Source organism: Pelobates fuscus, chromosome 7, assembly GCF_036172605.1.
Source record: "Pelobates fuscus isolate aPelFus1 chromosome 7, aPelFus1.pri, whole genome shotgun sequence".
Lineage (NCBI taxonomy): Eukaryota > Metazoa > Chordata > Amphibia > Anura > Pelobatidae > Pelobates > Pelobates fuscus.
In genome coordinates, this window is record NC_086323.1 from 145,593,735 (window position 1) to 145,620,019 (window position 26,285).

The 26,285-nt window shown below is 44.8% G+C and overlaps 1 protein-coding gene across 1 annotated transcript in view; it reads left to right on the forward strand.

Annotated features, from left to right (window-relative positions):
- Positions 1-26,285, forward strand: part of SHQ1 (SHQ1, H/ACA ribonucleoprotein assembly factor) — a 113,497-nt gene that overhangs the window by 21,195 nt on the left and 66,017 nt on the right. The window contains exons 7-9 of the mRNA XM_063426761.1: positions 19,763-19,875; positions 24,642-24,796; positions 25,862-25,915. Coding sequence (XP_063282831.1) covers positions 19,763-19,875; positions 24,642-24,796; positions 25,862-25,915 — 322 coding nt within the window. The remainder of the gene's footprint in view (positions 1-19,762; positions 19,876-24,641; positions 24,797-25,861; positions 25,916-26,285) is intronic.

Genomic DNA, 26,285 nt, shown 5'->3' on the forward strand with positions numbered 1-26,285 from the left:
TTTCATCTGGCTTTGGGAAATCATTTTAAAGAGGAGCAAGATAATGCTGTAAGGCACAGCAAGATGCCAGGGGACATCTGGCTCCATAACCACTTATAATGCTTATATTGCTGAGAGTGCCCATTTAAACAAAGTTTGACATAGAATTAGTGTTCTTTTTTGCAAATAGTGTTTTTACTAAAAAAGTGTTTCACATTTATTCCATAATAGTGTGGACACATAACTCAGATTTTGTTTACTCCAGTTTGTAACTCTGTTTGGTCCAGTGCGTGTGAATGTTATCACAGAGCTCCACAGCAGTAAAACTCAAATTAATGTGTGTTTTTATATGTTATTTTGTAAAAAATAAAACAATTTGGTTTAGTTGTAAGCGAATGACTTTATGATGTTGAGTCCTAGAGGTAGTGATTTGTTGATAATACCCAACAACCTAGAAATGCCCCTTAAAACAAATCAATTTGTCCTGAGGCCCAGAATTTTTTTCATGGAGCCCTAAAATAATAATAAAAACAAAGTATTTAACCAGGAAATGTACATTTAGATTACTCTGGTTTATAAGTACGTCCAGGGGATGTTACTATTACACAATTTAATGGTGCCCAATAACTGCACACACTCTTGTCATGACAAACATTGGAAAGTGTAATTATGTTACAATCTCAACAAGCTCACGTGTAAACCCATGTCTTGCTGTGAATCTTGGTTTGTCTGAGGCAGCATCAGCTAATTTTATTATATTTATTTTTTCATTTTATTTTATATTTTTGTTGTAGCATATCAGGGTCATACATACAAGTACCAGCATGGTACGCTACATTTACGCTACAAGTGTTCCACATACAGACTTATAAACCTCACATAATGTCACATTGTTCCTGACTGGCTAAATGTAAGCACTATGCGGTTATGGATTATGTAGGAACATTGGGTTAAATCGCAGTAAGTGGGAGGGAATGAGAGTCCCGAAAGAGTAATATATGCCTTGCGATAACAAGCACCGTGATGTGATGAAATAACATAAAAATAAAATAATTTCTCAATAAAATAAAAATAAAATCGAAGTTGGGGCTAACTCTATCTCTATCATAGCAACCGCAGTTGGTGCTGTGGGTGGGTGTATGTCACCGCAAATTTCAGGTTTCTGTGGATGGCCGAGTCACTATGGCCTGCTTCTGCTTGAGGTAAAATAGCTAGATGCGGTCTACGTCCCATGGAGAAGAGGGAGAATCAGTGGAAGTGGTTGTCTCTGTATGTTTTCTGCTGCTGGCAGGTTCAGTGCCTTGTAGAGGCGCTTTGCTTCCGAAATCTGTGTGAGGTAAAGTCGCTTCTCGCCATGCTGCACTGACAACATCCGTCCTGGTCCCCAGCAGTATCTGACGCCTTTATCTCTTAATAGCTTTGTGACCGTTTGCAAGGTGTGTCTCCAGAGGATTGTGGGTCTGGAAAGATCGTTAAAGGATAGGTTCGCACCTTCAAAATGATAGGTAGGTGAATCGCAGCTGCACGCTTGTAGGAGCTGTTTGCTCTGAAGCAGCTGGAAACTCAGTAACAGGTCTCGTGGCACCTCGGCCGGAGCTTTGGGTGACTTAGGGACCCTGTAGTAGTGGTCGAATTGTATAGCTTTTGCCTTGGAAGGTGAGAGCATAGCGCTTAAGAGCCTTCGAAGATAGTGTGGCACCTCCACTTCTGTGATGTCTTGGGGAACTCCACGGAGCCTTAGATTGCGCTGCCGTTTTGAGTCCTCCAGCACAGCTATTTTGTCCTCCATTGTGAGGGTGATCTGCTTTAGTCTGTCTATGTCAGCAGACAGGTTTCCCTGCAGGTCTCTGGTGATGCTCCCCTTGTCCTCCTCGTCCTGCAGTCTGGCAGTGATAGTCCCCATGCCTTTGAGTGTCTTCTGGTACACTCTCCTCCGAGCCAGAATCTGAGTTGTCCCGCACGGGCACCATCTTAGAAGGCCACCGCAGCGGTGTGCCTTGGAGCAGGGCACCGATATCCTTGGTGGAGGATGCTGCTTCACTTTTGCAGAGTTTGGTTTTTTCCTCATCACTTCGGGTTAGATTTGGGTATTTTTTGGATTACTGTGGTTTTAGGTAATCTTGTAATTAGTGAGTCTCTCTCAGGAGCTCTCGGCATGTGTGTCCGTTCAGGCCAGTGGCTAGGTCCACCCCCTTTTTAATATATTTATTATATATATTTTTTTTATCTCATACTGCAGTGTCTAATGCACATCCATTTTGAATGCATCCATTCATAAAAAGGTTCAACCAGGGTTCACCATATTCCAAGATGAAAACAAACCTGTACTGCTATGGTTACTGTATAATTCCTCCATATTTTCTCTCTCTCTCTCTCTCTTGCTATATTCGTTCTGTAATCTTCCTATGACTCACCCTTCACTCGCCCATGCGCTCTCTCTGCCACTTTTATGCACTGCATTTTTTTTTTGTCTGGATGCCACTACTCCAAGCAGCAAGTGATTTTGTTCAGTGGGTGAAAGGGTTAATAATCACTATTTAGCTACACTAAAATTAACATAATGATAAAAGATCCCTCTTAACACCACCCACATTAATAAAAACTGCCAGCCCTAAGGCAACTTAGAAATGGGGGAACCTTAGGTCACTTCACAAAATCAGATTTTAAAACCCACAAAACACTGTTTTAGCAAAAGTGTCTTTGTGTATTATTCTGTCTTTAGTAGCGTGATTCTTATATCTGACAAAACATTATAAAGGAACAATTATAATGAACAAAAATGGTCACATCAAAATATGCTATATACAAATTTACATACACCGTCAAACAGATAAAACAAAGAGGGAGAACATTAATAGAAAACCCTAATACTCATCATACTCCCAATGTACCAGACTTTCTGTCTGAAAAGAGATCTTGGTAAGGAAAATGGAAATCCACTACAAATTCAAATTGACTCTCAAAGTGGTTTTCAAATTATTTAGGTTTATTCAAGAATTATATAAATATCGCCTAGCCTGGCACTCCTGAGTGGCAGCCAGGGTGTGCAGGAATCCCAGTTTTTTTTTTTTTTTTAGACATTCTTTATTTGTAATAGTTTTCAAAATAGGGAGGGAGACAGAAAAAAGAAAAAGGGGGGGGGGGAGGGGGAGCAAGATATACTTTACAAAATACAGTGCATTGATAAACAGTTTGAATGGCTACCTCAAGTTAAAGGCAATTTCTGTAACACCTGTACAATTGACATCTAGCCTGCCCGCACCTTGTCTGCAAGGGCGGAGTCTCGCCGGGGAGCGGAGCCGTGGAGAGGGCAATTGACACATGGAGCAGGCAGGTCCGGGGTAGCAGAGGAGTGTGAACCCATGTCTGGGTCGGCAGGTGGAGGTCACCCTACCTAGGAAAGTACCTGACTCGTAGTGAGGGTAGGGCTCTAGTCACTAAAGACCGTGTCCTGGGTCAGGCACAGGAAAGGGGGGAACAGGAGGGGAGGAGGAGAGAAGGGGAAGGGTTGAGACCAGGGTTATCCCCAGGAGGCGCGGAGCAGAACTGTAAGTTTAGTCGTCTATGGATTGTCGGAGGCAGTGCAGGCTGGTCAGGCCTGTCCACGGGCAATGTAGGACGTCCATGGGTACCACAGGAGAGCACATTTGTCCGAGCGTTCCTGCAGGGAAGCGGTCAACATTTCCATGTTATGAATTTCCTCTACCTTATCCACCCATTGTCTATATGTGGGCACTGCCTGGCTTTTCCAGTGCAGAGGGATGAGACTTTTTGCGGCAGAGAGCAGGTGTATCGTGAGCGTCTTCTTATACCTTTGGACCGACATGGCTGTGTGGTGCAGGAGCATTGGTAGCGGTTGCAGTGGGAGGTCCGGGTCTACAATTTCGGTGATCTTAGTGTGTATCAACTGCCAGAATGGGACAATGTGGGGACAGGTCCACCATATGTGGAGGTTGGTGCCCGGGGCAGAGCCACATCTCCAGCAGTCGCCAGAGGAAGTGCCATACATGCGTTTAAGCATGTCAGGAGTTCTGTACCATTGAGTGAGCAGTTTATAGCTCATTTCCTGGTACTTAGAGCTAATGGAGCACTTGTGGGTCAAGAGGAAGATTTTGTCCCACTCCTGGGCCGTCAGGTGCACCCCTGTCTCCCTTTCCCATTTATCCGTATATCCTAGTGGGCTTTCATTGCCCAGGGCTTGTAGCATAATGTAAAGATGTGATACGGCATGGTCTAGGTGTTTCCTGTCGGTACAAAGGCGCTCGAAATCCGTCAGTGGTCTGTGTAAGTGGTCTATACCTTGGAGGCTCATGTAGTAGGTCTTCACCTGGTGATAACGGAACCTGTCCAGGGTGGTTGGTCTCTGTGCCGTCACTACGTCAGTCAGTGGTTTAAGGGTCCTGTCTCCTGTCCATTGACGAAGGTAGACCCAGTCCGTCTGTGTGAAATTTCGGAATGCCGAGGGGGGAAGACCCCCTGCCAGATTTGGGTTGTATGTTAGAGGAGTAAGTGGGTTCGGAGATGTGGTGAGTCGGTGCGCGTAACGCAGTGTGCACCATACCCTAAGGGTAGCATCGATAAGTGGGTTGTGGGTCCGGAGTTCCGCGAACGTGAGGGATCCAAGCCATAGCCTGGCCGGGATCGTCCCCCCGGCCTGCTGCACCTCCATGGGTACCCATCTTTTGGCCCCAGGGCGTGCATGCCAGTCCACTACCCGTTGAAGGTGTGTGGCGCGATAGTATTGCTGCATAGAGGGCAGTCCGGCTCCCCCCGCCGATTTTGGCCGTTCTAAAGTGGATCTACGGATGCGGGAAGCGGAGCGATTCCAGATAAAGTTGCGTATTTCCCTCGTTAGGGTGCGGAAAAACGCTTGGGGTATCGCGACAGGTAAAGCCGCGAAGAGGTACAACAGTCTAGGGAGGACGTTCATTTTAAGTGCCTGTATGCGGCCAAACCAGGTGAGATATTGTGGTGACCAGCGAAGGAGATCCTTTTGGATGGCCGTTAGGAGGGGCGGAAAGTTAGCTGTGTATAATTGTGTCAGATCGCGTGGTAGCCAGGTGCCTAGGTATTTTAGTTTGGTGGGTTGCCAGGAAAAGGAGAACAGACTTTGCAGACGGTCAGCGAAGCCGGCGTCACTCAGCAGCGACATGGCTTCAGATTTATCGAGGTTGAGTTTTAGATTGGAAACTTGACGGTACTCGCGGAACGCTTGAAGGAGGTTAGGAATGGAGATTAGAGGCTGTTCTATAAAAAACAGCATATCATCCGCGTAGGCGGCCAGTTTGTGTTCCTCGGCTCCCATCGTCACCCCTGTAATGCCCCCGTCCCGTCTGACCGCCTCCAGAAATGGTTCTAGAGAGAGGGCAAACAGGAGGGGGGACAGGGGGCATCCCTGGCGAGTGCCGTTACTGATGGGGAATGGTTGGGTAAGGGTCCCGTTGACTCGGATCCGCGCCGTCGGTGTCGTGTACAGCGCCGACACCCAGTTGCATATTTGGGGGCCAAATCTAAAGTGGCGGAGGGTGGACGCGAGGTATGTCCAGTCTACCCGATCGAACGCCTTTTCGGCGTCCGTCGAAAGAAGGACAGCCTCGCGCCGCTCAGATGTAACCGAATGAATTATATTGAGCGCTCGTATCGTGTCGTCCCTGGCCTCCCTCCCTGTGATAAACCCGACCTGGTCCGGGTGGACCAGATCCGGGAGGAGTGGGGAGAGCCGGCGAGCTAGGGTCTTGGCAAAAAGTTTTAGGTCTGAATTTAACAACGATATTGGGCGGTAGCTCGAGCAGTTAGTCGGATCCTTCCCTTCTTTGGGGATTACCGCGATAGTGGCAGCTAGGGTGTCAGTGGGGAATTGCCCACCCTCCCGGATCGAATTCAGCCCCAACAAAAGTTTGGGCAGGAGGGTGTCACTGAACGTGCGGAGGTACGCAATTGGTAACCCGTCAGGGCCGGGGGCCCTATGCGGTTTCATGAGTTTTAGTGTGCCGTTGAGTTCCTCAAGTGTTATGGGTTGCTCTAGGTCATCTGATTGATCTTGGGTGAGTGTCTTGGAGATGTGTTTGGTGAGGTAGTCCGCGACCCTCTTCTGGTGTGTCTGGGTGTCTGTCCCCGGTGTGGTGTGCGACCGATTGTACAGGTCTCTGTAGTATGCCTGAAAGGCGTCAAGTATCCCGTCCGGTCGTCTCGTGCTATGTCGGTCATTCGTGTTTATTTTGTGAATGTGTTGTGTCCTCCTTTTTGCCTGAAGCATCTTTGCTAAAAGCCTACCGCTTTTATTGGAATGTTCGTAGAAATACCTGGCGGATTTCGTAATAGTGTGTAAAAGTCCCTGGGCAAGGTGATCTCTAAGCTCTCTCCGCGCGGCGGTCAGTCGTAGGTAGTCGTCGTCGTCCAACGTTTGTTTATGTATGGTTTCTAGGGTTGACACTGTAGTCGTGAGGTCCGTGAGTTGTCTGCGTCTGTCTTTTTTGCGCTGTGTACAGAGGGCGATGTAATGGCCCCGTATAACACATTTATGTGCCTCCCAGACCGTCAGGGGGGGGGTGTCGGGTCTCTCGTTCGTGTCAAAGTACTGTGAGAGTGTTTGGAGTGTAGATGCACGGACGGCTACGTCCGTCAGCAGGGATGCATTGAGTTTCCATTGTCTGTCTCTAGGTTTGTGGAGGGGTGAGCTTGTACGTATTTTAACCGGTGCATGGTCAGAGTGGGTCGTGAGCCCGATGTGGGCATCGTGGAGTAGTGAGAGGAATTCCTGAGGCATGAATATGTAGTCGATACGACTGTAGTGGCGGTGGACATGGGAGAAGTGGGTATAGTCGCGTTCATCGGGGTGTGCGGTCCTCCAGCAGTCCACGAGGCCTAAGCCGTTCAGTGCTCTAGCAGCGGTTCTAAGGCAGTGGGGGGGGATTGTGCTGGACCCGCGAGACGTGTCTCGGAGCGGGTCAAGGGGCATATTTAGATCGCCCGCAACCAACAAAAGGCCTTCTCTGAATTTACCAAGTTTGGTCAGAGTGCGGGAGAGGAAAGTGTGTTGTCCGCGGTTGGGGCAGTATATGCAGGCAAACGTGTATTTGTGGTCAGCAATGGTCCCCTTAACGAAGAGGAAGCGGCCCTCGGGGTCAGGGAGAGTTTCCGTATGGCTAAAAGGTACAGAATTCGCAAAGAGTATCGCTACACCTGCTCTCTTAGACGACTGGTGGTTGGCATAGTAAGCCAGATTATAGCGGTTATTTTCGAGTTTGGGTGCGTCAGGACCCCTAAAATGTGTCTCCTGCAGGAAAGCCACAGACACCCTCTCCGCCCAAAGACGGCGTAGCAGGTGGGAGCGCTTCTCCGGTTGGTTGAGGCCCCCGGTGTTGTTGGACCAAAACGTGAGCAAGTCTGGCTTAAATCCCGTCCGCATCCCCGTGGGGAGAACCCTGGTGGGGGGGGGATCCATAAGTGGGGGCGGGAAGGGTAGGATCAAAGAGGCAAGGGAGGTATAGGCAACTAATGAACCAAGACCGGTAGGTGGTGTTCAGGAGACAAAGAAAACTAAAGGGTCTCACCGAACCCCGGTCCTATGTACAGGGAGGTCAGTTGCGTGAGGTGCGAAGAAGTCCGCACACGGAGTCTGTCGCGTTCAAGTGTGGGTGGTCAGCGTCCGCTTCCCTCGGCACCCAACCCGCTGTCCGTGGTTAGTTGTCAGGGATTTCTCAAGTCGAGGGGGGGGGAGGACGGGTGTCGGGGGGGGGGGGAGGGGACGAGTCTTGAGATGCCATGGAGAGCGGCCCAGGGGGGGTCGCCGGTTGGAGGGGGCACTACTGAGGCGCAGTTCGTGGGACTTGGAGGGGGGGGGGAGGGAGGGGGAGAGTGGCCGTCAACTTCCCTAGGGAGGAGAAATACAGCGTACACCAAAAATGCAATTAAAACCGCAAACAGTTACATTACATAATACGACAAAGATCAAAGCTTAACCCAGGGGAGGTATCCGGGGCAACGTTGGGGGCATAGTTACTACCTGGGTGAGCGTTGTGGAGTAGCATCGCAGTAACAGTACAACTAAGACCGAGGCGAGACCGCAAACTGCCCTTGGTGTTTTAAGTTACATTCACAGATGTGCTAGTGGTATCTAGGGGCTAGTTTAGTAATCACATTACCTCTTGTACTGCATCTGTGGGTACGGCCTAAACCGCTCCATGCGGACCACATAAAGAGTTTAACATGTGTTTAGGAAGTGCCGGAAACATGGGAGTTGCCTCTTACACGAGTAACATCACATTAGCTAGGTATGGGCGCCTGGGGTGTCAATAGCTATTCGATGAGATCATACACAGGATATACCAAATTATGTATGACACGTCAAGTCACAGTTTCACCACATTTGCAGCATAAAACAAGTATGTATACCATAAGCCTTACAGAGAGCATTAACATGTGTGTCATATAAACCACTACAGTACCCGGGTTAACCCAGGCCCTCACAAGTCCCGGTTCTACCCTTGTGGACACCACGTAGAATGCGGATTGGTTCGCGTAATGCATTCCGCTTAAACTGAACTACCTGCACTAAGGGGATATTTTTATGGCGGCTGTCCGTTACCAATTGGGAAGTTCGCGGTATCCAAACCAGCAAAGTGAAGAACGAGGGAACATAGAAATGCAAATATGAATATAATAAGGAGAAAGAAAAACAACTACTGTTACAAGGAGCAGGAACCATCACCCATAAGGGCGTTTAACTTACAGGCCGCAGATACAGGTTCATGTGTACGAAGTCCCGGAATGTATGGCCCAGTCCCCCACCCCAGTATTGGCCGAAGCAATGCGGCTCGTTGCGTACGGCCTGTCAGTCTGGCAGCATCCCACCCTCTGTTAGTCCCCAAGACCCGTGTTGCTAGGTGTTGTTCTCAGCTCCGGTCTGTTCACCGGTGATCCAGGTCTGTGGGTCAAATCCCCCCATGTGACACGATGCGGAGTCGTCAAAGGCCAGCAGCAAACCAATGTCCTCCCCTGATGAGTGGGAGAATGTTATAGGAATTGGTCCGTGGTCTGGAGGGTAGGGGAGCAGCAAGAAAGCGTTAGTGCTTCATTCTTCCGGGCCTTCAGGGCCGCCACGACGTTGCGGGGGGGGTGCAGCGTGTCCCCCTGTGAGGTTCTCTGCCGCCGGGTAGGGCCCGGTGGGGCGAGCAGGTGGGAATTCAAGAATCCAGTTCGGGATGTGGACATGTGGCAGTCCCGCGGACTGTAGAAATCGAGGCACGTCATTAGGCCAGCGTAACGTGAGCCAGCGGTTCTCGATCCTAGCTTGGAGGCTGAACGGGAAGCCCCATTTGTAGGGAATCCGTTTTTCAAGCAGCATGTTCGTCAGGGGTTTCAGCGCCCGACGGGCGTCCAGCGTGAGAGTCGACAGGTCCTGAAACAACCAAACCTGGGTACCCATGTATGTGATTGTGCGCTGGGCCCTGGCCGCCCTCATTATGGCGTCTTTCTGTGGGAATGAGGAAAGGCAGCAGATTACGTCTCTGGGTAGGCCGTCTCTCCTGGGGCCCCGTAGAGCCCTGTGTGCCCGCTCCAATGGAATGTCAGCCGGTGAGTCCTCACCAAGCAGATGCCTGAAAAGGCCAAGCAGTAAATCGCGGGGAGACTCGTCGTCTGCTTCAGGGAGGCCCCGTACCCGTATATTGTTACGGCGGCCTCTATTGTCCAGGTCCTCGACCTGTCTACGCATTTCGAGCAGGATATTCCCCTGTCTCGTCGTCGCCAGGTCTGCGGCTTGTTGGTGGTGCGTCGTGTGGAGGCGGTGTTCCTCTAGGTCTGTCACCCTCTGTTCCAGGACCGTTAAGTCTCTACGCACCCCTGCAATCTCCTCTCGGATGATGGTGCGTAGTTCAGTAATCATGGCAGCTTTATCACCCCTAGTAAGCATGTTTGCCGATATGACTGCTAAATCCCTGGACATCTGGGTTAAGGCATCAACGTCCGGTGTTCTCTCCGCGGAGCCAGTTATGCTGCTGGTGCTTGGGGAAGGAGGGGAGGTAGGCGCCATCTTGTCTGCGCCTCGTGTGCCTCCAAGTTGTTGCGGGGTGGACATAAACTCGTCCATGGGACCCAGTCGAAGGTTCGTGTGGGGAGTGGGAGGATGACGTGGGGTGTTCCGTCTGGGTTTCCCCATGTGGGTCGCGGGTTCTGCTCTGAAATCGGGCTTATGCGGGTTGGGGCCTGGGAGCGAGTGCAGCGTGCGACTTACTCCATGAGTGGTCAAGCCACGCCCCTCAGGAATCCCAGTTTTATGTAGGGCAATTAATGTATTCCAAAACCTGGCTGAAAATGTCCAGTGTAGTATTTATGTACATGTGTTTATGATCTCTTTGTAACTAGATCAAATCATCTCAATAACAACTCATTTGAGCCCACACATGATATATATTTGTTGCATACTGCTCTATCCTCCCATGCTATTATTTTTTTTTTTTTTGTAAATCTGTTTTTATTAGACAGAGTAATGGTAGAAGAGCTTATTCAACTCAATTTTCAGCAGATTGAGGTCACGTACGACCTGTGTGTATCTGCTACGTTATGTTCAAATGTGTAACAATCATAACATTTGGTCCCGGGGACAACTCAGTCACCATCTTACATCACAGCATTCTAGACAACCAAGGCTCAGTTTATATTGGTTAACATGTACATATTGCCTATCATTAACCCTCAGGGTGTATATATATATATATATATTACGTGGTCGGTCATCCACGAGCTCTCCCTAGCGCGTTTGTGGTTGTTCGTGATTGGTATGGGAACCTATGAAGGGTGACATCGTATGCGGTATGTTTGTGGTAGCTACGCGTCGTGTCAGTTACCTGTGGGCTCGCTAATCTTTGTTTTGGTAGAGTGAGTGTGGTAGGGATTCATAGTTTCCCTGTCCAAGCTACCTTACCTGCCCTTGTTCCGTATCCCATGCTATTAGTTAGCCAAATTTTGACAATGGAACAATAAACATGATAAACACCAGATGTCACCTGGGATCAGGAGAATAGATGGGAAAGTATTTTGTTTCTGCTTGTTTAACCCCTTCTCGACCGTGGACGTATAAGGTACGTCAGGCAGAAAACGGTCCATAATGACCTTGGACGTACCTGGTACGTCCGCAGCTATTTTGAGCTCTGGAAGCTCTGATAGTATTGCAGTGATGCTCTGCATGTGCTGAGTGCCTCGAGGGGTCCTGGCACTCAGTTCATATATAATAATATATATAAAAAAATAAATATTAAATAAATAAAATGATCAATATTAACCCCCCCTCCCTTTTCTAAAGGCAGTGAATAATGGGGCTTCTGGGGGTGTCCCTAGCATGCCGCATCATAAGGGGCAGGCTGGGGTCATCCAATCACAGCTTGCCCCATTAGCAATTTCACCCCAAGTGTGTTCCCCATTTCTCTGATTAGTGTGGATCTGCCTCCCTTTCTTCACTTGTGTTTTAGTGAGAGAGGGAGAGAGATCTGTGGTTTAGCTAGAGAGGTTTAGGTATTTATAGGTAGGGATTTGTAAAATCTTGAGACCAGTGGTGTATCCTGGTTTTGTGCTGCCCTAGGCAGGACAAAACTCAGGCGCCCCCCCTCCCCCCGCGCCACCCCCACCCAACCTTTCCCCCCGCCAAGCATTCTAAATACACACACACACATTCACTGACAGATACGCATACACTAGCTAACAGAAACACACACTCGCTAACAGAAACACACACACACACTAACAGACACACTCACACACACTAACAGACACACTCACACTCAGTAACAGACAAACTCACTCACTAGCAGACACAAACTAGCAGACACACACACTCACTAACATACACACACACTCACAGGCAAACACACACTAACAGACACACACATTAACAGACACACACATTAACAGACACACACATTAACAGACACACACATTAACAGACACACACATTAACAGACACACACACTAACAGACACACACACTAACAGACACACACACTAACAGACACAGACACACACACTTACAGACACAGATACAAACACTAACAGACACAGACACACACACACTAACAGACACAGACAGAAACACTAACAGACACACACACTGACACACTGACACACACACACTGACACACACACACTCACAGACACACACACTCACAGACACACACACTCACAGACACACACACTCACAGACACACACACTCACAGACACACACTCACCCACCCACATTAACACATTTTTTTTTTAAAAAAAATTTAACAATTTTTTTTAAGACATTTTTTTTATTTTTTTTAACACTTTTTTTTTAGTATTTAACACCCCCCCCCCCCCCCAGCCTCCTTACCTTTGGGAATGCTGGGGAGGGGGGGTGGCTCTTCCTCCCTGATGGTCCAGTGGCTGCTGGGCGATCGGGCGGCACTGCCTGGCGGGCGGCCGGGCGGCCGGCAAGGGAGCACTTCCCCTGAGCTGTCTGCTCAGCTCCCTCGCCAGCCGCAGAGTGAGGCTGGGAGCCGGAATATGACGTCATATTCCGGCTCCGCCTCCCAGCCTCACTCTGCGGCTGGCGAGGGAGCTGAGCAGACAGCTCAGGGGAAGTGCTCCCTCGCCGGCCGCCCGCCCGCCCGCCAGGCAGTGCCGCCCGATCGCCCAGCAGCCAGGCATGTCTGTTAGCCGCAAGGCTAACAAGACATTTGCCTTGGGCATTTGGGGGCGGCTTTTTCTGCCGCCCCCTGGAAAATGCCGCCCAAGGCAAATGCCTTGTTTGCCTCGCGGCTAATACGCCCCTGCTTGAGACCCAAAAGCTCTTTTCAGAGCCATTAACCCCTGTCTTGCCAGTGATCACTAAAATCACTGGCTCTTGCACAGCAGCACTTTTCTGCTGCTTGTGCCTTTTTTTTTTTTTTTTTTTTTTTTTAGGGGTCCATTTTTTTTGTGATCTTTTTTCTTATTTGAGACCCAAAAGCTCTTTTCAGAACGATTAACCCCTGTCCTGCCAGTGATCACTATACAGATCTCTTGCACAGCAGCACTTATTTTGCTGTCTGTTAATTTTTTTAGGGGTTAATTTTTTTTGTCTTATTTTTTTTGTGACAGCTCACTAAGTAAAGTGATTGTGATCATGTCACATGGGTCACAGAAGTCAACCAGCGCTGAGCAGTCATATGCCACCCTTGCGCTAGAGTCTGACGCGTCTATGTCAGACTCTGACTCTGATTTTGACCCTGCCAGGTGCTCAGATACATCATCACTAGATACAGTGTCTGCTGCTAGTGATGTATCTAGTGATGTTGTATCTGTGCCTGCTAGTACCCCTGTCAGAAGGAGACGTGCTGTTCCAGCTGGCAGAACTGCTGAGGAGTGGGTAGTGCCTCATCGCCAGAGGCCAGACATCCCATCCTTTACTGCAAATCCTGGCATTAATTTGGATGTCACAGGATTTAGCCCTCAGCAGTTTATGGAGGTGTTTCTGGGCGATGGTGTATTGGGGAATATTACATAGTTACATAGCTGAAAAGAGACTTGCGTCCATCAAGTTCAGCCTTCCTCCCATATGTTGTTGCTGTTGATCCAAAAGAAGGCAAAAAACCTATTCTGAAGCGCTTCCAATTTTGCCACAAACTAGGAAAAAATTCCTTCTTGACCCCAAAATAGCAGTCAGATGTCTCCTTGGATCAAGCAGCTATTACCCCACTAATTAGAAATTATATCCCTGTATGTTATGTTTTTGTAAGTATTCATCCAATTGCAGTTTAAACATCTGTAGTGACTCTGACAAAACCACCTCTTTAGGCAGAGAATTCCATATCCTTATTGCTCTTACTGTATAAAAACCTTTTCTTTGCCTTAGATGAAATCTCCTTTCTTCCACCCTAAATGTGTGACCTTGTGTCCTATGTATAGCCCTGTTTATGAATAGATTTCCAGATAAAGCTTTTTACTGGCCCCGAATATATTTGTATAAAGTTATCATATCCCCTCTCAGGCGCCGTTTTTCCAAACTAAACAGATTAAATTTTTTTAACCTTTCTTCATAACTAAAATGCTCCCATTCCTTTTATCAATTTTGTAGCTCGTCTCTGGACTTTTTCTAGTGCCATGATAGCTTTCTTTAGAACAGGCGCCCAAAATTGCACAGCATTGTCGCCCAAACTAATTTATATGCCCATCAATTCCGAGCTACAAATCCTGACCCTTTTTTTGGCAAAGCAGCAATGGGCCCCCATCGATGTGCCAGAATTTAAAAAATTCTGGGCATTGACTGTGCTGATGGGAATCATACAGAAGCCCTCCATCCGCTCCTACTGGAGCAGTAGCCCCATCTGCTCTACCCCATTTACTCCCAATGTTTGTCGAGGAAGAGGTATGAAATGATTTAGCATTTCATGCACTTCAGCGACAACAGCCTGTGTTCCCCTAGGGAGCATCCCCAGTTTGACAGGCTGTATAAAATCCGCACCTTGATCACCCTCTTTGCTGCCAGGTTTGCAGAGGCTTATACACCTGGAAGGAATATATGTGTGGATGAATCTCTGATGCAGTATAAGGGAAGGCTGGGATTCAAGCAGTATGTTCCTTCCAAGTGCTCTAGGTATGGTGTAAAGATGTATAAGCTCTGTGATAGCGAGACTGGGTATACTCAGGCCTTCCGGGTGTACGAGGGAAAGGATAGCCACCTTGACCCTCCAGGTTGCCCAGAACATTTGGGAATCCGTGGCAAGATTGTCTGGGACCTGATATTCCCCCTGATGAACAAAGGGTACCACTTGTATACTGACAATTTTTATACAAGTGTCCCTTTGTTCAAGCTACTGTACTGTTTTGATACAGTTGTTTGCGGCACAATTAAAAAGAACAGCACAGGTTTCCCAGGACAACTTGCACGCACCCGGCTACGAAGGGGGGGAGACCTCAGCTCTGCGCCAAGAGGAGCTGTTGGCAGTTAAGTACAGAGACAAGAAGGATGTGTACCTTCTTACCACCATCCACACTGAGGGGACTGTGGAGGTCCCTGTACGTGGCAGAGCTGAGAGAACAAGGAAGCCAGTGTGCATCAAGGCCTATAACCGTCATATGGGTGGGGTTGATCTGGCAGATCAGCTGCTGCAGCCCTACCTAATTATACGAAAGACAAGGGCTTGGTACAAAAAGGTTGCAATCTACCTAATGCAGATTGACACCCACAACGCTTTCTTGTTGTTCAAAAAAGCAAACCCCGGGACGCAACTGAGATTTTTACAGTTTCAGCTCCAGATCATTTCGGGGATTTTGTACCGTGATGCACCTGCTCCCCGGGCGGTGATGGGAGAGAGCAGAGTTGGGGCTACACATTTTATTTTTAAAATTCCCCCTACTGCGGCAAAGCAGAATCCCCCCAAAAAGATGCAGGGTCTGTTCTAAGAGAGGGCAGAGAAAAGATAGTGTATATTACTGTCCTGATTGCCCTGAACAGCCTGGACTCTGCATTGGCGACTACTTCAAACGATACCACACGCTGGTCCATTTTTTATTTATTTTTTAACATTTGCCGTTCAGTTTTAAAAAAATGTTGGTGTCTTTTTGGGGGGGGGGGGGGCGGAGGGGGGATTGTTACATTTACCCCGTGCATGGGGGGCATGGGTGTCCTTAGGAGGCCTTGCAGAAAACAACCTGGGGTGTTTTCTTGCAATAACCAACAACGGGCTCTCCTAAATCACAGTCAAAAAGCAGTGTGCGTGTGTAAAAATTAGGATTGAACAGTTCCCTCCACACACGTTCTTCAACTTTTTTATTTTTTGTCTGGCTAAAAAAAAGTTGCATCAAAGCACTCCACATGCAATACCTCGGGTGTCTACGTTTCAAGTATGTACCCTTTCGTGGCGATATATAAAACTGGGGTATGTGATAAGCCCCAAGCTAAAGATAGGCCTATCAGAAGAAATACTCTTAATTTCAACTCAAGGTGCAAGTCATACAATTGTAACCGTACCTTCCCAAAATCCTGCAAACCAATGCATGGGGGGCATGGGTGTCCTAAGGATGCCTTGCAGAAAACAACCTGGGGTGTTTTCTTGCAATAACCAACAACAGGCTCTCCTAAATTACAGTCAAAAAGCGGTGTGCGTGTGTAAAAATGAGGATTGAACAGTTACCTCCACACACGTTCTTCAACTACTGTGGGGTGTCAACTTTTCAAATATATGCACGCTCATGGCAAGAAAATACATTGTGATATCTGATAAGGCACCCAAAAGGAAGATAGGCAAACAAGATATGTAAACTTTGAAAAACGCATATCAGACATTTTGCTTTGCACCCCCCAGTGAACCCGACAAACGTATGCATGGGTGGTATTGCTGTACTCGGGAGATGTTGCCAAGTACATATTTAGGTGTCCTTTTGCAGTAACACCTAACAGGAGCTTAGAATCTATGCCAAAGTAGAATGTGTGAGTGAAAAATAACACCACAAAAATGTTTGACAGAGACTGGTGGTAGAATTAGTGCATGTAAAGTGTTGAAATGCCACCATGTGAAATGCCCTAGGGTGTGTACTTTTCAAAAACATACCGTTTGACGGAGGTGAATTACATTGGCCGGCTTCAGACATGTTCCAACTGGGACATGGGTGCATGATGGCCAGCTGTGTTTTATTTTTCATCATATTTTAATTTTTTTATTCTAGTAAATTATATGATATGATGAAAATAATGGTATCTTTAGAATGAACATTTAATAGCGAGAAAAATGGTATATAATATGTATGGGTACAGTAAATGTGTAAGAGGCAAATTACATCTAAACACAACCACTGCAGAAATGTAAAAAGAGCCCTGGTCCTTAACGGTAATACAATTTAAAAATGGCCTGGTCACTAAGGAGTTACACATGCCTATGTCTAACCTCTAGTGAAATTTATGGCACTTTAAGCCCATACATTAGCGGTATAACTGAGCTAAATGTATGGGCTGCCCTTTTGAGCAACCTGTCACCCTGGGGCGCATGTGTGGACAGACACTTTGTCTGAGAAGCAACATAGACAAGTCCACACATCACCTCGTTCACCCGATATCTGACCTGACAATGTTGGCAGGTCTGTACCCAGCTGTTGCCTATTGTCACTTCTATTTCCTGAACTTTTTCCCCACCCTTTCAATCATCCTGTTTTTTTTTTTTTTACTTTTGTCATTTTATCTTTTTTGTTAATTCTGTATTATTTTCTTTTCCTTTCTTTTCGTCTGTTTTTCTTTTCTTTTTCCATTTTCTCCCCAACACTCCCCTATCTCCCTCTTTTTAAATGTAATTCATAATTTCTCCCAATTCCCTCTTCGTTTCCCTCTCTAATTCATAATCTCTATCCCTCTCTCTATCCATAATGCATTGCATTCTTTGTCCCCAGTCTCTCTTCATTACCTACTCTTATTTCCTCTCTTTTTACCCCTAATTGATTCTGGTTTCCCACTCTTTTCCTCTATCTGTCTCCTCATTGCCTACTTTATTTTCCTCTTGTTTTCTATTATTTGCTTTCTTTTTCCCCCCCAGATTATTTCTCCCCCCCCCCTTTTTCCTTCCCCTTCTATATTTTTTGTACTTGACTCCCCCTGCTTTTTTCTTCTCTTTTCTTTTCCTTCTCTCCTTCTCACCTCCCCCTTTCCCCTCGCTGTATTTGTCTCACACTGAATACTTCTTTTATTTACTAATTAACCTATAAATTACCAGATTGTGATACAAGAACTTCAATCTTGATGGCATTATCATCCCCTCTGGAAGAGACATGGTTAATGTGGCACGTCCACATCTTTAGAAGCTTGTTAGAGATGTCCAGAAGCTGTGCCTGTCTCTCGCATCCTGCGCTGTGACTGTGCGTCTGCAATTATTTTCTATTTCTCGAGCTGGCTGACTCACTCTAATCTATTTGATATGCTCACCGGAGGAATTCATACTTGACTCTGACGTCAGCCATTAATTTGGGGCCAATGCTGACTGGAGCCGGCTAGGCTGATTCTTGTGTCTTTGTTCGATTTCTGCACACGTCTGTTAAACAATGGTATACACAAGTGTTTTTTTGTTTTTTTTTATAGTTTTTTTTTTATGTCATATAATTTTCCTTTTTGCTCCTGTGTTTGGCCCTGACTGAAGGAAAAATCCTCAGTGAATTCATCTGTTCTCACACACATCTGTCTATGAAATTATTTTAACTAATAAGTCTTTAATCCCCACAAATTAGGTGTCTGATACTTTACTGCTAAAATTAGTAGCTGCAAGCAGGATTGTGTGTTCTGTTCAGAAAAACTAACTGGTCCTAATGTCACACGATCAATATAAACTAGCTACAGATGCTGCAATTCCCAATGGACTAGATATCTGAATACAAGGCATGGTACAAATGGGAATGAATTATTTTACATAATCCAGGCAAGAGGAAAATGAAATACTCTGTTGGCAGTCCACCTAAAATATTTTCCTCATTTTTTCACACATGTTTTGGAGTATATGTTCTGAATGTTTTTATCATATAATAAAAAAATAAAGGTAAATTAAGTTGAAGAAGAATATATTAAAAGAAATTGGAAAATGTTAAACTTAGTGGACAGTTAGGAAGGGTGGTCACATCGTTAGTTTGGCTTACAATATATTCGTCCTGCTAGATATTCATTCTGATGGTTACTCCACCACCATCCATGACTACTGCTGCTTTTAGAAGTGGTCATGGAGCAAGGAAGCCCGGGCAGACATGACTTGGGCAGCCCAGGACTCTGTTTCAGGCTGCCTAATGATAATTCTGTGCAAAAATGATATCTGTTGTCAGCACGCATTTTGCATAGGTGACAGACGGAATTAACCTCTACTCTTGTAGTCATCATTGTGGGCACACCTGCAACAGGAAGCTTGTATGTCCCCTCTCCATTGGTGCACTCCCCCTCAGCCCTTTCCACCTCCCTACATCTATATAATTAAAACATTTTTTATCTCCACCCCAAAGACCACACCACACAGTCTCGCTCCCACCCCATCTCAGCTCAAGAGTATACACATGTGCACTGAACCTGAATTTATATTGTACTATATGGAATTTTACCACCATAGGCTTTACTTCTATGCCACCAAACGATGCACCTAACCGCTAAAAGGCCAGCTGGCTCCAAATGCTTGTCACATCCCACAATTCCTAGTGTTCATCCATTTCCAGATACTAGGAATTGTGGGATACAGTGTGTGCCATTTGTGCGCATTCAATACATTCAGTCCAGAGCATCATGCAGTGTATGGAGGACATCTTTAGGTAGGTATGAATAAAATATATAGAAAATATATATAAATACCTTGATGTTAACTTGCCATTCACACAATTTGGGGAGGAAAAGTTCAAACCGATCTGTTTGGCATCTGTTTTCAGCTGTGAATTATCAGTGATCATGTGTGTACTGCTTGGGATAAGAGTCCACATTAATAGGAACTTAATATGAACTCCTGAGGGAACTTCGAGAATTTTGATATCCATTTAACGCTTTGGTTTTTCCCTTTCAGAAACTGTGAAATCGAAATGAGTCTATATAATAATAAAAAAATAACGTATAAGAACATACTTAATTTTTATTTCTTAAAAAAAACTTTTTATCACAATTGTATTTCATCCACTTAAACTTTCTTTTTGGAGAAGCATACTAAATGTAAATCTTTAGCTATTGTCATACTGCATCTTCCCATGATCCTCTGCCAACCTGCCTACGTATATCCGCTACTGAAACTGGAGCTTTAACGCACAAGTCCCTAAGACACATATGTTTTTGTTTTAATTTTATCAGAGCAGATCTCTTCGAAGATGATGCCATTCAGCATTTGTTAAAGTACCAGCCATGGTGGCTAGTGGCATTAGAAGAAGCAAGCAGTGCGTCGGAAGATAGTGAAAACAAGAAAGGTGAGATGTTCTGTGCTGTGATCATTTCTGCTGTGTGTATTTACATATACTCGTTAAAATATCTGTGACTTTGTGTTCTACGTTGGAACACCATGTAGCCAATGAGAAATCAGCGGGGCAAATAGACCCATCTTCTTGCTTCCTGTATCTGCAACTCCTATCCTTGGGATTTGTCTACTATACTCACAATCAAGCCACATAGTAGAGGAGCGGTTTTTGATAGTGATATATGTTTCCTCTCGGTGGCGGCCTGAATGACTGTGTCTTGCATGTTAAAGACAGGAACACTGCTCTTTCTAGGGCATAGCTAGAATACTGAAATTATTTATTGATTGAACTGACAGGCTGTAATTAAACAGGAAACAGACCACCACAAATGAAAAGGTTGTAATATGCATTTAAATCGTGTAGCAATCGCAGCTTAGTATCTCTATCCATTCTTTCTTTGTTGCCTTATGGAAGTAACTGCTATTTCTTAGCACTCCTGCTGTTCTGCATTGTAGTTGTCACGTTCACAGTAAATGATGTGGAACACAACTGCAGATTTCTTAGGACTTTGATATTTTATTAAGACACTTAGATGGAACTGAGACTTCTGTTCCAGAATCACAGGTACTGTTTCTTTAAATAATAAACGGTTTGCTTCAGTTAGCAATGACAAGGTTCAGAATTCATTAGAGTCCGTTATTCTTGTTAACAGTTCAAATTATAAGAGATTGTATACATTGAAATTATCAGTAGCAAGACAGGTGCAGCAGAACTTAAATAGTACTTGTCTTTAGGGATGCTGTAGCAGGCTTGCTGGACAACTTGATAGCAGACTTTAGTAAGTTGAAAATAAAGACTATCTGTAGCAAGACAGGTACAGCTGAACTTGAATAATACTTGATTTGAGGAAAGCTGTAACAGGATTGCTGGACAACTTGATAGCAGACTTTAGTATGAAGAAATAAGACTATCTGTAGCAAGACAGGTACAGCTGAACTTGAATAATACTTGATTTGAGGAAAGCTGTAACAGGCTTGCTGGACAACTTGATAGCAGACTTTAGTAAGTTGAAATAAAGCTTTAGCATTGTTAGCTCTTATCTCAGAGACTTTAAGATACTTAGCTTCCAGAAGTAGAGGGATTGTGTCCCCAGCTCTCCTCTGAGGCGGTTGCTTCAGTGTATGGTTGCAGAGAGTGCAGGCACTTATCGGTGATGAGGAGAGATGTTGGGGACTTGAATAATCCTCCAGTCCGGTCCAGTAGCATGTGGTCGTCTCAGCGAGGTATGTGAGCCGGTGAGTTAGGTGCGGTACGCGTTTCAATAATCCAGCGTCTATCAGCTGGTGCGGTCGCATTAAATAGCAGACCGCGTCAATGGGGGTGTGGCTAAGCTCCGTCAAACCCGGAAGCATGAGGAGACATCGGGAGGCTTCAGGCCTGACAGTAGTTAGCCTAGGGTCTGGGTAGTTCACAACAGCCGTCATGCTAACTGATGATCCTCATTGCCCTTCGCTTGTTACCCGCGTCTCATGCGATGGAAGTGCTTGGGGTATGTTTAGTAGGATTCAAATTAAACTGAGCAATACCTACCTGGTTATTGACAAAAACTTGGAGCAGTTGGGAATTTTTGGGGACTTATAGTAACACCTGTCAAGGAGTGTAAAATATTAGGCAGCAAGTGAACAGTCAGTTCTGGAATGTGTGTGTTGGAAGTGACATAGAAGCAAGCAAAAATATCTGAGTGTCTTTGACAAGCGCCAAATACTGATGGCTAGATGGCAAGTCTTGTGGGGTGTTACCGGAATGCAGTGGTAAGTACCTACCAAAAGTGGTGCAAGGAACAACAACCGGTGAACCAGCATCAGAGTCATGGGCGCCAAAGGCTCATTGATGCACATGGGGAGCGAAGGCTAGCCCGTCTGGTCCAATCACACAGAAGAGTTACCGGAACTCAAATTGTTGAAAAGCTTAATACTGGGCGCAATAGAAAGGTATCAGAACACACAGTGTATCACCGTTTGCTGCGAATAGGGCTGTGTAACCACAGACTTGTCAGACCGCCCATGATAAACTTTGTCCAGCACCACAAGCACCTTCAGTAGGGATGTGAGTGCCAGAACTGGACCTTGGAGAAATGGAAGAAGGTTGCCTGGTCTGATGAATCTAGTTTTCTTTTAGATCAGGTGGATGGCAGGGTGTGTGTGTGTTGTTTACATTAGGAAGAAATAGTTGCAGGATGCACTATGGGAAGAAGGCAGTGTTATGCTCTGGGCTATGTTCTGCTGGGATACCTTGGGTCCTGGCATTCATGTGGATGTAACTTTGACCTATGCAATATTAGGAAGGTGGTTTTAATGTTCAGTGTACATCGAATGAATAGAAACATAGAAACATAGAATGTGATGGCAGAAAAGAACCGTTCGGCCCATCTAGTCTGCCCAATTTTCTAAATACTTTCATTAGTCCCTGGCCTTATCTTATAGTTAGGATAGCCTTATGCCTATACCACGCATGCTTAAACTCCTTACTGTGTTAACCTCTACCACTTCAGCTGGAAGGCTATTCCATGCATCCACTACCCTCTCAGTAAAGTAATACTTCCTGATATTATTTTTAAACCTTTGTCCCTCTAATGTAAGACTGTCCTCTTGTTGTGGTAGTTTTTCTTCTTTTAAATATAGTCTCCTCCTTTACTGTGTTGATTCCCTTTATGTATTTAGATGTTTCTATCATATCCCCCCTGTCTCGTCTTTCCTCCAAGCTATCCAAGATCCTTTAACCTTTCCTGGTAAGTTTTATCCTGCAATCCATGAACCAGTTTCGCAGTCCTTCTCTGAACTCTCTCTAAAGTATCAATATCCTTCTGGAGATACGGTCTCCAGTACGGAGTACAATACTCCAAGTGAGGTCTCACCAGTGTTCAGTACAATGGCATGAGCACTGCCCTCTTTCTACTGCTAATACCTCTCCCTATACAACCAAGCATTCTGCTAGCATTTCCTGCTGCTCTATTACATTGTCTGCCTACCTTTAAGTCATCAGAAATAATTACCCCTAAATCCTTTTCCTCAGATGTTGAGGTTAGGACTCTATCAAATATTCTGTACTCTGCCCTTGGGTTTTTACGTCCAAGAAGCATTATCTTGCACTTATCCACATTAAATGTCAGTTGCCACAACTCTGACCATTTTTCTAGTTTACCTAAATCATTTGCCATTTGGCTTATCCCTCCTGGAACATCAACCCTGTTACATATCTTAGTATCATCCGCAAAAAGACACACCTTACCATCAAGACCTTCTGCAATATCACTAATAAAAATATTAAAGAGAATGGGTCCAAGTACAGATCCCTGAGGTACCCCACTGGTGACAAGCCCAAGCTTCGAATATACTCCATTGACTACAACCCTCTGTTGCCTGTCACTCAGCCACTGCCTTACCCATTCAACAATATTGGAATCCAAACTCAAAGATTGCAGTTTATTGATAAGCCTTCTATGTGAAACAGTGTCAAAAGCCTTACTGAAATCTAGGTAAGCAATGTCTACTGCACCACCCTGATCTATAATTTTAGTTACCCAATCAAAAAAATCAATAAGATTAGTTTGGCATGATCTCCCTGAAGTAAACCCATGTTGTCTCTGATCTTGAAATCCATGTGTTTTTAGATGTTCAACAATCCGATCCTTTAACATGGTTTCCATCACTTTGCCATTACTTTGCAATCTATGCCATTCATATATTAAAACATACCATATATACATATAATACATATCTTCATATTGTTTTTACATCTAGTAGTATATCCTTGGTCTATACTAATCGTAGGTTGATACTGCTCTGTCAATATTCCTGTACAGAAAATGATTATGCAGTGATACAGCTCATGATTTGCTTTGCTGATTCCATGTGGGGGAAAAAATATTGTCCCTTTACATATAAAGTATCAAACAGTAACAAATGTGTGCACATATATATATGTATGTATATGTATCAAAGTAGATATCCCAGGCTCCTTCTGGTTCTTGGTAAAAAGATGGTTAAAAAGTTTGACCACAAGGGGGGGTGCCCAAGACATCCATGGATGGCCTTTGCCATAATTGCTCTTGCTGTTGGTACTATAAATTTCATCCATATTTAAATGTCATTACTTGGCTTAACACCTGACATGTTCTGCCTTTCAATGACATCTGAGTATGAATCCAACTGATATTGCTAATATGTAAGTGTAACAATTCCAGAAAGCAGACGCCGAGGCCAATGGTGATTGAAAACATTTTGACCAAGTCCCGCAGGGTGGTGCCTGCTGCCTAATAGTACCATAACTATTACATAATCACGTAGTGGTTATGGTGCTTACATTGCCCTTTGTAGGGTTTATCTACTAAACATTGAAAGCAGAACAGCAAAAAGTAATGCTAAAAATAGACAAGCTGTAACTGTAGCTGAGTTTGAGAGTTTATGCAGCTTAACTACTGTATTTTTAGCTATTGTGTGAATAAACTCCAAAGGGGTTAAGTGCTATCTTCTTTGTTATTTATTTGCAACGTTAAAGTATTCTTTCTACTTTACCGTCTTCCCCTATTTAGAATAATAAAGTACAGAAGGCAAAATGTTATCATATGTCCGTCAAATGGAGCTGCACCTATTCACCAAAACCAATACGTTGGCAATTAGCGTTTTTGGTTCCAAGAGAGTCCCTTTAATTCTTTGTATGACAGAATGGCAAGCAACACTTTACAAATAAATGTAAAACTGAGTTATTCTTTACTTTAGTTACTTTTAGCGAAAAGGAGAAAGATCAACTGAGGCAATTTTCAAACAAATCCTATTTGCTTGATAAGAAAACGGAGCGTGTGGTGTTCCTGGGGCTGATTGATCTGCTGCTGGCATACTGCTATGAAATCCGTGTTACCGAGGGAGAGAAAAATGTAAGTGAATTGTCCTTCTCTAAATGTGGCCTGTCGAGAGGACTTTAGGCGCTTTGTATCTTGCTTCAGCCTTCCGTTCCTGACAAAGTACATAGCGTCAGCTGATAAAAAGACACCTTTTGTCAGACGTAGGGAATCCTGTCTCCTATAACCCTGTGATGGACATTCTATTGTTTTTAGAATGCTGTATTTTTTTTCTAAGAGAAGAAAGGATAAGCAGGGAATGACCCCTTTCTGCGGTGATAGATTCATTTTAATTACCCTAAGAAAAACCACTGAACTGTCTACACTGCACAAACAAACGTGTATATTATTTGTGTAATATCATGCTTTGGCATTCTGTTACAATAATTCCCTGCATTTACTCTCTCACAAATCTTGTTGTAGGAATCTTGGTACATTAGATTAGCATTAAGTGCCTTGCTGTGCCTTTGCAACCATCACTAATTTTTTTTAATTTTTTTTTAAAGTAACCCCTCTAATGTTTACACTTCGTTAGCTATCCATTCTAATATCACTGTCCCTTTTTTCAAAAACTGTGCTGCATGCTCCTCTCCTCTGAGATTTTAGAAATTGATGATACAGTTTTCTTTTGTTCTACAAACTGTCTGGACATTAATTCCCTTCTGATCTCTACCTTATCATCAATCCATCAGTCTGCAGTTTAAGGGCTATGATTTATTGGAAATACAGTGTGAAATCAGATAAATAATCGCAAATCGGACATGTTCTGGAGCATAAATAACAACAAGGGCAATGATAGGTAACCTAAGGCACTCCACATATTTATAAACCACTTTCCCTTTGATGTAATGCTAGTGCCGATAGATTGTGACATTTTCAAGATCCAGGTAGAACATTAATCCACCAATATCAAATGCTACTCATACCATCATCAACATCTGGCCCCTAAGGACCCTATATTAGTATATAATAACCTGCCAGTTTAGTATGTGCAGCTCTATATGGACCTTGTCACAGTAAAATAACTGCATATCAGATCAAATGTTACTGTTTGGTCACAGATTTTAACTTCTTGTGTTCATCTGTCTTTTTTTGTTGTAGGTGGAGTCTGCATGGAACATACGGAAACTGAGTGGAACCCTAAGCTGGTTTGAGGTGAGATTTAATTGTTGCATGTTCTTTCACATTTTTAGAATTGTTGCAATTCTTGTACCACTCCTATGATGTATCAAGATATATATATATATATATATATATATATATATATATATATATATATATATATATATATATATATATATATAATCAATGGAAAGGGACCACCAAAAGGCCAGGCTGTATGGATACAACCTTTTGGGGTTCTAATGGAACTATTGCTAGAACCTGGACTGTTGGTAGTCATTGAGGACAGTTTCAAATAGTAATTTTGTTAAAGGACTACTATAGTGTCAGAAAAACAAACTAGTTTTCCTGACACTATATAATCCTTAGGTCTCCCCCACCCTCAGGGCCCCCCTACTGCTAG